At 52.0% G+C, this 14,327-nt stretch overlaps 1 protein-coding gene across 1 annotated transcript; it reads left to right on the top strand.

The window, feature by feature from the left end:
* The first annotated feature begins 6,593 nt into the window (after positions 1-6,593).
* LOC112411714 (carboxypeptidase A1) lies at positions 6,594-13,128 on the top strand. The gene is made up of 10 exons (XM_024763004.1): positions 6,594-6,676; positions 7,147-7,228; positions 7,686-7,919; positions 8,157-8,258; positions 8,793-8,894; positions 9,086-9,196; positions 9,822-9,912; positions 10,420-10,619; positions 11,134-11,218; positions 12,864-13,128. The coding sequence occupies exons 1-10, from the start codon at positions 6,612-6,614 to the stop codon at positions 13,049-13,051; spliced, it is 1,260 nt and encodes a 419-aa protein (XP_024618772.1). The 5' UTR covers positions 6,594-6,611; the 3' UTR covers positions 13,052-13,128.
* Positions 13,129-14,327: the final 1,199 nt, after the last annotated feature.

The raw sequence follows: 14,327 nt of genomic DNA, 5'->3' as shown, positions 1-14,327 counted from the left end.
AAAGAGCGATTATACATATGGAAAGCTATAAAGAACCACAGTGAATGTGCTGTGGTTATTGCTTTCTTAAAAAAACAAACTAGGCAGGCAGTTTGGAATGTGAAAGAGTCCTGTGTGAGGGCAGGGCCGGCGGCAGAGGCCAAGGGTGATGCACTAATGGCTGGGGTCCTGGGAGTCCCGTGAGGTGCTGTCCATTTCCCCTGTCCTCCTCCATCTCCCCTCTGACCACCCCATACAGGGCCAGAGAGAAAATGAATTTACTGAAAAATAAAATTAAAAAGCTTCTTTAGAAAAATAAGAAGGCCCAGGCAGCCACTTAGTACAAACTGAGGGAAAAACCAGTGAACCTAGGGCCTGTCAGTGCTTGACAAACTGGTGAGGACATGTTCCTCTTGCAGGTGATGGTGGGGGGGTGTGTCCTGAAGGACAACTCCAGCCTGTTCGCCTTCAGAGTCTCCTTACCCCAGGATTCGGGACCATCCTTGGGAATGATGATACAAAGCTATTTGTTCGGCTTGTCCCTCACTAACTTCTCCCCAGGGTCTGCACTCGGCCTCTTGCTCTCTCCTAATCAGCTTTACCAACTTCTGTGGCTCTCATCCACCCACCCATCAGCCCACCTCCCTCAATTCCCCAAAGCATAGCCAAGACCACAGGGTAACATCTCACAAAATTTTACTTGGGAATACAGAAGGGAAATGCAATGTAGAAAATAAAGCACTTAGATTGGATGCTGGAGATTGCTGTCGTTGGGGTTGGTTCATGTTCCTTCATGAGGTAACCCCTACAGCCTTCATTCTCCTTGACCCTCTGCCTGCTCTCACATTGCCCCCAAGTGTAGCAATGCACCCTCAAGTGCTCCCCAGCTCCTCTCCCAGGCTCAGGCAGAGGCAAACCTCCCCTTCCCCATTTTTCCTTCTACACATGGGACATTCCTGCTTGGCTTCTCTCTCTTTTGCATCTCTGTTCTGAGATTTGGGCTCTGACTTGACTTTTTTTTTTGCAGTACGCGGGCCTCTCACTGTTGTGGCCTCTGCCGCTGCGGAGCACAGGCTCCGGACACGCAGGCTCAGCGGCCATGGCTCACGGGCCCAGCCGCTCCGCGGCATGTGGGGTCTTCCCGGAACGGGACACGAACCCGTGTCCCCTGCATCGGCGGGCGGACTCTCAACCACTGTGCCACCAGGGAAGCCCTGACTTGACTTTTCCTAAAGACCCACTGGAGTGCTGCTCCCTCCAGATGACTCTTCCTCCAAAGAAAAATTCTGCCTCCATTCTGGGGACAAACACTGCTAGCTACTTTAAAACGACAGTTCCACAGCTTCAAAGCAAACAAATAGGCTCTGCTGGACACTCAGTTACGAAAGCAAAACTCAAGGAGGCTGCTGATGGGCCTCCACCTCCTTGTCTTCCACGTCACCCCCACCTCCACCCCACAACCCCCTGCTGCAGCTTCAGCAGGATGTGGTCCCTCCCAACCTACACTACCCTGGGAACACTTACCCACTGCAAACCCCAGGGCCCCTGTGGCTCTATTCTGATCTTCCCACAAACCTGGTGAGCCTCTCTCCACCCTGCCCAGACCAGTCACGATGGCTGAGATTTGTTTGGGGGTAAAAATACAAATGTCCCAGAATCATAAAGTGTCACAGCTGGAAGGGACCATGGAGATCATTCTGACCAACTCCCTCCCTTCGTAGATGAGGAAACTGAGGTCCAGGGATGTATAGGGACCTGCCCCAAATCGTATGCTGGGTTTGTGGCAGTCTACTTTTACAAGGCATTCCTCTCCCATTTTGCTCTCTTCTGAAGTTAGACAATGTCTGTGTGAGCTGGGTACTTTTTTCTTTCTTTTTCTTTTTAAAAAAATTTTATTGGAGTATAGTTGATTTACAATGTTGTGTTAGTTTGAGGTGTATAACAAAGTGAATCAGTTATACATATACATATCTCCACTCTTTTTTAGATTCTTTTCCCATATAGGCCATTACAGAGTATTGGGTAGAGTTCCCTGTGTGATACAGTAGGTTCTTGTTAGTTATCTGTTTTATAGCTGGGTATTTTTTTCAATCACATGTGACAGAAAACCTACTTGAAAAAGCTTGAGGAAAAAAAAGAGAATAGAATTTGTTGGCTCATCCCTAGAGCTGGGGTGGGGGTGGGGTGGCTAGGTCCACCTGAATCACAGGCCTCGGAGTTGGGAAGGATGGACCCTCAGGGAAAAAGGAGATGCTGTTATCAGGAGGAGGAAACTCGGTGGGGCAAATGAGAGATGTCCTTTACAGCCCACCACTTGGCTGCCTCAAATTCCCATATAGACTTCTTTTCCCACATGCACACTTTACCACATACAGCCTTAAACACACTTGCCAAAGGGGGATAGCTGAAGTCTCATCCATCTACTTCTTGCAGCCATTCTGACTGCACCCGTTTGTGCTCTCTTCAAAGTTCTCCCTTGCCCACTGTCCCTCTTTGATCTCTAATATGGACATGGGGGACTGCTTCTCCTTATGCCACTTTAACAACCCATTTTCTAGGTTTTGGTTTGGGGGTCTCTAAGCATTGTCTTAGAGCTTCTGTTGACCATGCCTGGACATTCTCTGGCAACAGGGCTGCCACAGATAGTTGCCCAGTTTGTGCACTGCACAAAGGTATTCTGCTGAGGACAAGGGATGATGTCTGTCCAGAGTGGGAGGGGTGCCTTTCTCCATTTCACATAAAGGCTCCCCTGGGCTAAAATTTATTGTCTTCTGACAATACAAGTACTTTAAAAGCTTAGTAAGTCCACCAGTTAAAATGCTTTTTACAGCAACAACAGAAATCCCAATTAATGAAAAGAAAATGAATATTCTTTCATATTATATAGTCCGAAGGTGGGGCAACAGACTTGACAATATTTGAGAAAGGTACCTCCTTCTCAAGAGTGGGGAAATGTTTTCTAGAAGCTTCCTCACTGGCCTCCCCTCACATCTCATTGACAAAACTGTGTCACGTGCCCACCTCTAAACCAATCACTTCACTTGCAAAAGAGAATGAGATTCCTTGAAGATTGTCTTAGACCAATCTTAGAATTTATCCCTAAGCTGGGAATGGGGGTGACTTTCCTGAGGGGTGACACCTGCATTCAATCTGGGTTTGCTCAGCCAGCAGGAAGGAGAAAGGGATGCTGAATGCTTGTCCACGTGGAAACAGCAGGTCTTTCGTCTATTTGCACTCAGGCACTTACCTAGTGACTTGTCCTTGAATCTAGATGCCAGCCTGGTGGTTTCTTTCTCATGCTAATAGGTCTTGGTGCTCTGCCTGTTCCCCCAGCTTTCAGCCCAATGGCCCTCATCCTTTGCCCTTGCTCTGGACCGATGTCAAACATACCCATGGGTAGAGAGGCAGAGTTGTGGCCCTCTGCCCCAGGTTCCAGTCTAGCAAATTGGTCTTTACCAAAAGGCAATTCTCAGCTTACTGAGGTGCTTTGGAGGGACCCCAGGAATTAGGCTTAATTCCCACCTGAGACCCACATTCCTCTGCCACTGTGCTTTCAGCTTCCTGCCAGTGCTGGCCTTAATTTCAACTTGCAACATTGAATTAATCTTTTCCAACCTTGCAAGAAAATAGACTGTATGACTCTTGGACAACTTAGATTTCTGGCTGGAGGCAGCAAGAGGCCCCTTGGCGAGGCAGTGCCTTCCCCCCACCCCTTTTCCAATGGTCTTGTCTTTTCTGGAAGAAATTCACAAAAGGCCAAGAGTTAGCCAACACACCCTTCAACATGTGTAGTGTGCATGAAACATTAAAAATTATAGGACCACTTTTGATTTAGAAATAGAAAAAGAAATATTGTTTTCATAATGCAAACTAAAGAAAGGCTCTACAAAACTTTCTTTCCTAGTGGGGAACAGATTAGAGCAGCTCGAGGGTCTTCCTTGGTGGCGTAGTGGTTAAGAGTCCACCTGCCAATGCAGGAGACACGGGTTCGAGCCCTGGTCTGGGAAGATCCCACATGCCACAGAGCAGCTAGGCCCAGGTGCCACAACTACTGAGCCTGCGCTCTAGAGCCCGTGAGTCACAACTACTGAAGCCCATGCGCCTAGAGCCCGTGCTCCGCAAAGAGAAAAGCCACCGCAGTGAGAAGCCCGCGCACCACAACAAAGAGTAGCCCCTGATCCCCACAACTAGAGAAAACCTGTGCGGAGCAATGAAGACCCAACGCAGCCATAAATAAATAAATAAATAAATAAAATTAAAAAAAGAACAGCTCATTCCGCAAAGAGAAAAGCCACCGCAGTGAGAAGCCCGCGCACCACAACAAAGAGTAGCCCCTGATCCCCACAACTAGAGAAAACCTGTGCGGAGCAATGAAGACCCAACGCAGCCATAAATAAATAAATAAATAAATAAAATTTAAAAAAGAACAGCTCGAGAGCACTGCAGGGCAGTAAGAGATGAGGGGGACTGAGGGATGGGTGAGACCTGGTTCCTGGTCTCAGGAAATGTCTAGTCTCATTGGGGAGACAGAAATAACACTCTAGGAACAATTAAGGAGAAATAAATATCAGTTTGTGCTCAAGAACCAAGCAGTGTGATAAACACCACTTCCCTTCCATCCCTGGCAAAATCCAGTCATTAAGACCCAGATCAAGTTTCACTTTCTTGGTAAAGTCTTCCCTGGACACTCTTGGATGAGCCCATAGTTCTAAGTCCATACCCCTACTGGTACTTTTCACTTCATATCACAGGAAATGCCCTGCTCAGGTCTCCTACAGCAAGGAGAGCAACCCGGTGAGTGTCTTTTATGTTTAATCCTGTCTCGGTGACAGCTTCTTGGAGACATGTTGGAGAACCAACATGTTGGTTGGTTACTTCTGTCTTTCCCACTAGACTGTGAGCTCTCTCAGCTCCCTGACAAGTCAGTGGGGAGTATCACCGTGGTATGATGTGGCCACACTTCCCACGGGCTGTTCCCAGCTGGTGACTGAGCACAGTGCGGCACTAGGACCAGCATTCCTATAGGACATAGGGCTCCCTGAACTGCAGTGTTGGCTCCAAGATTCACAACTGCACTGCTGCCTGAGTTCCTCCTGCCCAATCCTCTCCCAGGTGTCAGACCTGCAACGAGGTGAGGCTCTTCTCTCTCCCCTTTATCCTTCATGGATGTGTCTCCCCATGAATCTCTTGCATGCTTAATCCTGTCTTGTTGACCCACAGCTTCTTGGAAAGCCTGAGAGGACACAAGTTAGGTGGTTACTTCTGTCTTCTCCACTAGACTGAGTTCTGTGAGATCAGGGACCCACCCATCTGCTTCGGGCATCTCTCAGGGTGGAGCACAGGACCTGACCCAGAGGATGAATGAGCAAAGAGATGAACATTCAGAAAAGGGGCAGGTAGGTGAGAGAGAAAGAAGCCAGAGGAAGCTTCAGGGAGGTGGTAAGCCTTGCCTGGGGTCTGGAGGGCAGGAAAGGCTGCCAGAGTAGAAAGGAACAGTCTTCATGGAGGCTCAATATCTGTTGACGATGGATTCAGTGTTTCATCATCTTCCCAGAGCTATGCTCAGGAGAGAGTTGTGGGTAAATGTAATGGGGTCACTCTGCCTTGGCATAGGAAGATTGGACCATAGGAGGTGGGCTAGGGAGGCAGAGGGAAGAGATGGAAACCAGAAAGGGCTGCCTTCGTTGTTGGCAGTGCCCAAGCCTGAGGCCCTGACCCAGAGCAGGGCCCCCAGATGCTGCTGGGGAACCGCTGGGGCCCTGGTGGATTAGGGCGGATTTGTGTTAGATGTCTCTGCAATGAGGTCAGCATCCAGAGCCAGAGCAAATTCCCCGTTGTGAATTCCAGTGTCTCCTTTACAGTGTGCAGTCCCAACAGGGTTCTGGCCCTGGTTCCCACCACCGCACTTTCTACTCAGAGGACATCTGGTTACAGTTCCCATCAAGGGCAACCCTTGATCCCGGAGCCCTAGAGCAGTGGGGGTGGAGGGAAACTTCTGCTTCTGTGCTGTGGCCTGATTCCCACAAGGCCACCGAGACTGGTAAGAGTGGGGCTGGGAAGTTTCCTTCACGGGGTTGTACCCTAAAGGTCAGGCAGCCCTGGACAAAGCCCGTGTGGTGAGGAGCCAGGAAATCTGGGAGCTGGCTGGGGTCCCAGAAGGTCCCATCCTGCTCTCTCATAGGAATAAAAGAGCTGGTGCTCAGGGAAATGGGAGAAGAGGACACCTCACATGAGGCTGCAGCTGGTGTGGCCACTCCAGAGTCCTGGCTCCTTCTCCGTTGCCGGGTCAGTAAACAGGACCATAGGGTCTGTGGGCTGAAGGGCTCTGGGCAATCAGGGCTCCAGCTGGGAGGCCTCAAGCCCTAGCTGACCCTCAGGCCCAGGATGGCCCCTCATGGCCAGGGGTTGAGGCCTGGCTTATCTCTCCAGCTGTCCTGTTCCCTGCCACTTTATCAGGGAGAGTGGGTAGGTGTCAGAGCTTGGAACTCCCACCTCTCCCTCCCCGTGGGATAGAGCCCAGGTGCAAGCGGAAGGACAACTCTTGGGCACAGCCAGGAGACCTCTGTCCTGGGAGAGTTTAAAAGGCCCCAGGACCTTCTCCGCCTCAACTGACCTTCCCAACTGGCTGCAGCATGCAGGGGCTGCTGATTTTGAGCGTGCTGCTGGGGGCTGTCCTTGGCAAAGAGGACTTTGTGGGGTAGGAGCATGGAGAGGAAGGGGTGCTCAGAAGGGAGATAGGGAGGACTTAACCCCCAGCCAGCATCTGGAGGAGAGGGACAGACAGACACATGGGAAGATGGTCAGAGAGGAGCAGACTAGCACATCCTGGAAGGCAGGCTGACCGGGGACCAGGACTGAGAAGGGGTCAGGTCTCTTAGGACAGCCTCTTGAGCCCTGGAGAATATCTGAGCTCTGAGGAGGACTCTTCAGAAGAGGAGGCAGGAGGAGGCCTAGCTAGCTTTTGAGAGAAAGAGTCTAAGCTGGGATAGGGACAGCAGCAGTGTCCAGAAGGTTCCGAGGAGCCCAGGCCTCCCGTCGCTAGGATCCCTCGTGCTTCCCCTGCTCAGCCCAGAGGACTGAGGCCCAGCTGCCCTCCTCCCACCTGGGGAGCACGCATAGCCAGTAGGAGCTGCTCAGGCCCTCAGTCTCCCCTCCCGCTCTGCCCAGGCACCAGGTGCTCCGAATCTCTGCGGCCGATGAAGCCCAGGTACAGATGGTGAAGGAGCTGGAGGACCTGGAGCACCTACAGGTTAGAGGATGTGGGAGCTGCCCTGAGGCCCCAGGGTACGTCTCAGGGCAGATGGGCTCGCCTCAGACCCCCTCCCACCTGGAGCCAAATGGGGCCTGGGCTCTCTCTCCCCAGCCGCCCAGGAGGGAGCCATGGGACTGATCCCTGTTAGGAAGTGACTTAAACTTCCCAGTGCTAGAATCTTGCTGCCTTTGAGCATCTGAGCAAAAGAGCCCCCCACACCGCCCCAACTTCTAATTCTTCTCTCTCCCTTGCTGCCTCAAAGCCTCTCCACTCTGCTTCCTGGGCCATTTCCCTGACCAAACTGGACTTTGTCCAGCACCCAGGAATTCCCTGCATCCTCTTCCCCTAACAGCTGTGCCCCATCCCCAATTATATGGGAAATTCTGGTGCCGACACCCCGTCCCAGGCAGACCCTTTCCCAGCCCGCTGTGACAGTGGCTCTTGTCCTCCCCAGCTGGATTTTTGGAGGGGCCCTGCCCAGCCAGGATCCCCCATCGACGTCCGAGTGCCCTTCCCCAGCATCCAGGCTGTCAAAGTCTTCCTGGAGGCCCATGGCCTCAGATACACAATCATGATAGAGGACGTGCAGTCGCTGCTGGACGACGAGCAGGAGCAGATGTTCGCCTCCCGGAGCTGGGCCCGCAGCACTAACACCTTTAACTACGCCACCTACCACACCCTGGAGGAGGTGAGGGACCCCAGGGCCCCCCTCCACAAGCACCAAGCTCTTTGTCAGACTGGCAGAACGCGCCAGGGCCAGCCTGGGTGTGCGTGACATCTGCTCTGTCACCATGTGGCCTCGGGGCTCTAGGTCATGGCTCCTCCGCATTCAGGGCTCACAGCAGGCTCGCTAACAGAGCTGCTAAGGGAGGCATCCAGGTGCCCGGAAGCCATGAAGGCAGCCTTCCCTCCTCTGCCTCCTCAGATCTATGACTTCATGGACTTGCTGGTGGCCGAGCACCCAGAGCTTGTCAGCAAGCTCCAGATCGGCAGCAGCTACGAAGGCCGTCCCATCTACGTGCTGAAGGTAATGGGCACCTGCAAGTGGATGTACGTGAGCACACCTGCAAGACTGGGCACCCACATCTGTGCGTAGGCACCCATGGGTGAGCCCAGGGTTACAGAGAACACACTGTTATATGGACTCCCTGTGTAGCATAGGTGTGTGCATACCAGTACACACACAATTTAAACTTTTAGGTGACGCAAGTGTTTCCAGTCAAGTGTCACATTGTGGAAAGTATCCCAGTGTCTGGTAGTCCAGATAAAATGTTTTGTTTGTGACCTCCGACAGAGAACTATGTATGGGCATTGGAACATGGAGGGGCCCGAAAGTCTGGCTGAGTCATTATTTGTGCCAAGCTTGAGCTGAGGGCAGGAGGCAGAGCTCTGCAGGATCCCGGTCCAGACCCACTCCCACATCCCACCTGAGTGATGGTCCCACAAACAGAGCCTCAACCTGAGATACCAGAGAGCAGACAGCCTCTGGGTGGGGGTGCACTCCCCTTCAAGGAGGTGAGACAGGGCCCCACCTGAACTATTTCCTGCTCTTCTCATCCAGTTCAGCACCGGGGGGAACAACCGTCCAGCCATCTGGATTGACACGGGCATCCATTCTCGGGAGTGGGTCACCCAGGCCAGTGGGGTCTGGTTTGCAAAGAAGGTAAGCCTACGGAGGTAAGGGTGCTCTTGCCTGGTAGGGCATCGGTATCCAAGGCCCATAGAAGCCCTGGCCCCTGCTTCCATCCAGAAGCAATGACCACAGAGGGAGGTCGAGGGCAGGCATCCATTGCTCTAGCATGGCAGATTCCTGGCCTGGCCCGTTCTGCCCCTCTGCTCCCCAACCTCCACCAGATCGCACAAGACTATGGCCAGGACCCAGCTTTCACTGCCATTCTGGACAACATGGACATATTCTTGGAGATCGTCACCAACCCTGATGGTTTTGCTTTCACCCACAGCAAGGTACAGGCCTTCTCCTCTTCTTGGGGAAAGCAGGGTGGGCCTCTGTCCTCTGAGCCCCACAAGCTACTCACCCCTAATCTCAACTCCCAGAAGTTGAGAGAGGGACAAACAGACCTGTCCTCCTAGACTAGGGGTTCTTGACCGTGGCATTCTTGACATTTGGGGCAGATAGTTCTTCATGTGTTGGGGGCTGTCCTGCGCAAGCAGCTTCCTGACTGACTCAAGCCCCCAGATGAGACAACCGAAAACATCTTCAGATATTGCCAAATGTCCAGGTTGTGGGGGACAGAACTTTCCCCAGTGGAGACACACTGCCCAGACCTTCTTCCCTGGTTCTACTTTATGTCTATGGGACAGCATGCTACCAAACAATTTTGTAAGGGGCTGGGGGGGGGGGTGGTTGCCACATGCCTTCCTCTTTCTGCCAGTAGAACCCCCTGGCCAAATGCCATCCATCGTCTCCCCCATTTTCCTTCAGCCAAGAGCCCCCTTTGCAGACCTTCCTCCCTGACAACCAGCTGAAAGTGGCTTCTGATTCCATACTGTGTCCACACCCAGGCTCCAGATTGGGGCTCTGTGTTGATTGTGGCCTCTGTTGGGTGGCTGATCACTTTTCCTTTCTCAGAATCGAATGTGGCGCAAGACTCGATCCCTGACGTCGGGCTCCACCTGCATTGGGGTGGACCCCAACAGGAACTGGGACGCTGGCTTTGGGAGTAAGGCCCAGTGTGGTTTGGGGAGCAGGGATGGGACACCCCAGAATGGCTTCTTACTGTGCTTTGTCCTGTCATCCCCCAACCCTCTCCTGCCCCAGCAGTGGAGGCACATGGGTAATGTTGGCCTCTCCTCCAAGGTGCACAGTGAGGAAGGTGGCCCTCTGAGATCTGCTTGTCCCTTGCCTGTAAAGTCCTTCCCAATGGAACTGAGGTCTGAAACCAATCTATTGGTTGTCCAGCGTAACTTCAGCTCCTTCCCTCTGTGGTCATTTCACTGCAGGAACTGGTGTTGCTTGAGGAGCCCCTCCTACCTCCCTGGGCATGTCCATCAGCTTTGTCCAAGTTTGGCTGGGGAGGGAGGCAGGACCCCCAGCTTATAAAAGGCTTCTGCCCTTTCCTTATCCGGGGTGGGGGTGAGCCCTCCTGCATCTCAACTCACGCAAAGACCAGAAGCCACGGAAGCTACATTGCTTGGGTGTAAGGAATGCCAACTCTCCCCTCCCACAGAGGCGGGATCCAGCAGCAACCCCTGCTCGGAAACTTACCGTGGCAAGTTTGCCAATTCCGAAGTGGAGGTCAAGTCCATCGTGGACTTTGTGAAAGACCACAGGAACATCAAGGCCTTCATCTCCATCCACAGCTACTCCCAGCTCCTCTTGTATCCCTTTGGCTACAAAAGAGAATCACCTGCAGACAAGGATGAGCTGGTACGTGCTGATCCCTGCTTGCCCTCTCATCCCAAAGGCAGCTTTGGGTGGGCCTGGGTTTATCCATCAAACCTGCTTAAGGTACGAGGCCCTACACTGTGCCTAACACCCCTTTCTCCCATGGACCCCTGATGGCTTGAGAAGACCAGCAGGGCAGACTAGCCTTTCTGTCTGGAAAGCTGAGGCACAGAGTGGTTGAGTCACTTCTGTCACATGACAGAGGAAGGGGTAGGGGTGGACTTTGAGCTTGTACCACAAGTTTAAACTTGGAGCTGCAGGGTGACCAAAGGGCAGTGAAGTAGCAGCCAGACATCCCACAAGGTCACATCCTGCTGAGTTCCCGGGTCTGACCATGCAGGGCCCAACAGGTTCCATGCTCTCTGCTAGGGGCCGGCTTCTGCAGGGTATGTGCCCCTGGGTCATCCTGCCAGTCCCCAGGATACCCTGGCCCTGCGGTTCTGGGGGTCTGGCACTGCTGGCCATGACAAGCAGTCTTGCTTGGCGTTTTCTCCAGGATCAGGTGGCTAAGTCTGCTGTTGAGGCCCTGAGCTCTCTGTATGGGACCAAGTTCAAGTATGGCAGCATCATCACAACAATTTGTAAGTAGGTGCATTGTCTCTGTGGGCGGTCCGGGAGGAAGCTCAGCTGGCTTTCCCCGCTGGAGGAAGTGTCTCTCCTGCGGGAGGTAGCCAAGGGTTCCCCAACCTGGGAGCATGGGTGAGGAGAACAGCCCTGGCCATGCCTGACTACTGCTGGCTTGGTGGGCAGCGGGGCCCTTTCCTCATGTGAACTCTGCCTTCCTCGATACCTTCAGACAAACCCTTCAGTTCCTCTGAGAACTCTTATCTTGGGGTTAAGTTCAGCTTCATGCATGGAGCGGGTAGAGAGTTCTGCTGGCCTTTGTATTGTAGATCCCTAAGAAATTCAACTTAAAAAATACTCTTCCTCCAATGCCCTTCAGTTAGGGAATATATCCTATCTTTCCCCAGCTTACTTATCCATGCACTGCCCCTGAGAGGAGGACTGCTACATCAACATGGAATTAAGTCAACAAATGTTTCTTGAACACCTATGATACACCAGGCCTTGTTTTGTGTGCTTGGGATACAGTTGGGAATAAAAACAAGCCAAGATCAGGAAACCTCCATTCTAGCCAGCCATGACAATAAACGTGAATAAGGAAATGATACCATGTGTTAGGTGATAAGTGCTGGGAGAAAAAGAACTACTAGGACAGGGTGAGGGGACTCAGGAGTACTGGGGGTGGAAGCAGGGCAGGTGGACTGAAGCATAGGCCTCATCGAGAGAGTGAAATTTGGGCAAGTATTGAAGGAAAGGAGGGATGGAGCTAAGAGGCTATTTGAGGAAGAGACTTCCAGGCAGAGGAATCTTCTAGAACAAAGGCCTTCCCGTGTGCCCTGACCTGGCGTGTATGGGAACGGCAGGAAGAGCACAGAGACCCAGTGGCTACAGCAGAGACAGGTGGCGGGGATGGCAGCAGGGGTTGAGGTTGCAGTGTTCGGATCCCATTGAGCCCTGAAGAGACACAGCAAGCCTGTGGCTGACAGGAGGTGAGAGTACTGACGAAGCAGGGCGCAGGGACACACCTCAGACTTCCTGCCCCAAGTGTCCAGTTCTGGGGGTGAGTGAGTCACAGTCTCACCTGGGGCTGGCCTTACTTTTGGACTCCAGGCCTTCTTTGGAAACTGTTTTAACCCTGAGTCAAAAGGTTTTTGCTTTGTTCAATATTGTGGAGTTAAATTCTGATATGCAGCCACCTCCCTCTCCCCTGCCCGATTCTGCAGCTGCTTTGATACCTACTGCAAATCTGTCTGCAAAAGACAGACGAGGGGCTTTTGCTTTGACTCTGACCCTTGCACTTTCCCCCTGCAGACCAGCATCCGGGGGACAGTCCTGGTTACCCAAGTGGGCAACTCTGGTATATGTGGGGGCTTGACCCAAGTGGCTGTTAGATAGAGGTGGCTTTCAAAATCATGGGAGCTTCCTTGCATGACCCAGTGAGAGGAGAACCATTGCTGGTCTGCCTCTCTGGGCCTCTTGGACTAAGACCCTTCAGGGGAGCTTCTTGGGAGGAAGCCAGGCTGCTTGGTCAACAGTAGGAACTTAGCAGATGCTGACTCCAGTCAACAGTGCACGAGGCTCTGGGCTTTGGACCATTAGCCCAGCCCATGCAAATGTTTTCAAGCGAGTGACCTTTGTTCTGCCGGTCTGCTCCTGCCCCAGACCAAGCCAGTGGAGGCACCATTGACTGGACCTACAACCAGGGCATCAAGTACTCCTTCACCTTCGAGCTCCGGGACACTGGGCGCTATGGCTTCCTGCTGCCGGCCTCCCAGATCATCCCCACGGCCCAGGAGACATGGCTGGCACTTCTGACCATCATGGAGCACACGCTGAATCACCCCTACTGACCCGGCCCTTCAGCGCTGTCTTCCTCCTCCTCTCCGTCCCCACCCAGGCAGCCAAATAAAGTTTGAGTGTACATGGACCAGAATGGGGCTCATGTGTGGGAATGCATGTGGCATGTCTGCCTTTTCAAGCTGTGGCAGAAGTGATTTAGTTCCTGCAGGTCTCACTGGAAACGTGTGGGTAGTTGGACTAGATGACCCTTAAACTCCCCTGCATTCCAAGGTCCTGTGAAGTTGTATCCAAGTGGCATCTGTTTTAATTAGACCACCCTGAGCTCAGCTCGTCAGTGGGGTGATTTGTTCATACCTTAGGAGCAAGCAGCAGCCACAGCTGCTAACCAAATGCCCGGCACCCCGCAGTGGTGAGGAATTCAGCTTGTACAATAGTGTAGCTGGTTGGATCCATTCATCTACAAAAGCAATAACCCTGAGTACAAACTAGAATAATCCTGGTGGCCAGTGTTGTCCCAAATCAATGTTGCAGCCAGGTAAAGCAAATTTCTATAGAGCAAAGTATGGTCTCCCACTCCTAATTAAGTTGGAAGGACACAATTGGGTTAAATGGAATCATTTACTGAAGATAAAGAACAAACACCAATCCCAGGGCATTTTATTAATTGAAGTGTATCAGGAAGACTTTGCCTTTAGAGACAGAAGTAGTTTACTTCTCACTGCCCCATCCTTTCTAGCATCTCCTGCTACATTGTCTCCTCTTCCACTCACCACCACTCATTATCGTTAGCAAAATTTCTCAAACGTAAGGCTCTCCTCTCCTTCCCCATACCCTCCACAGCTCCTGGAATTTGGCTTCCCTCCCTTGGCTTGGTGATTCTGGTGGCTGTGATATCACACTTAGTGGCTAGCACCACAGCACATAGCATATATCTCAACTTGTTTTCAAAGCAAGAATCTACATTCCGTTTCTTCCAAATCTCTTAAGGTGTGACTGTCAAGCAGGGGGTTCCTCCCACTGAACTTGCTGGGAAGTGGATGGGGGGTGGCTTGGTAGCTTCCCAAATAGGGGGGCTGGGGTAAGGATGGCAGCCTCTCCCTGTATCAGTCAGATGAAGTATCACAATGCAGCCATCTTCACTGACTTAAAATCTGTGTCTTTTTCACATAAAATAGCCTGAAGATCAAATGATTTTTTTCTTTTTTTTTAAAGGCCCATTGGGGAATTTTCATCTTGGAGGTTTTTTATAATTTTTAATTTTCTAAAATTGAGGTATAGTTGATTTACAGTAATATTAGTTTCACATATACAGTAGAGTGATTCAAA

The sequence above is a fragment of the Neophocaena asiaeorientalis genome, unplaced genomic scaffold (assembly GCF_003031525.2).
Source record: "Neophocaena asiaeorientalis asiaeorientalis breed wild unplaced genomic scaffold, Neophocaena_asiaeorientalis_V1.1 scaffold681, whole genome shotgun sequence".
Classification (NCBI taxonomy): Eukaryota; Metazoa; Chordata; class Mammalia; order Artiodactyla; family Phocoenidae; genus Neophocaena; species Neophocaena asiaeorientalis.
Note: the sequence above shows the minus strand (reverse complement) of the source record. Positions and strands in the feature narration are given on the sequence as shown.

Bases quoted from the DNA above. Each gene is read 5' to 3' on its own strand.
- LOC112411714 (XM_024763004.1), top strand. From the start codon at position 6,612: ATGCAGGGGCTGCTGATTTTGAGCGTGCTGCTGGGGGCTGTCCTTGGC. The intron at 8,259-8,792 runs GTAATGGGCACC...CTTCTCATCCAG, and splicing joins GTCCCATCTACGTGCTGAAG to TTCAGCACCGGGGGGAACAA. The intron at 11,219-12,863 runs GTAAGTAGGTGC...CTCCTGCCCCAG, and splicing joins CAGCATCATCACAACAATTT to ACCAAGCCAGTGGAGGCACC.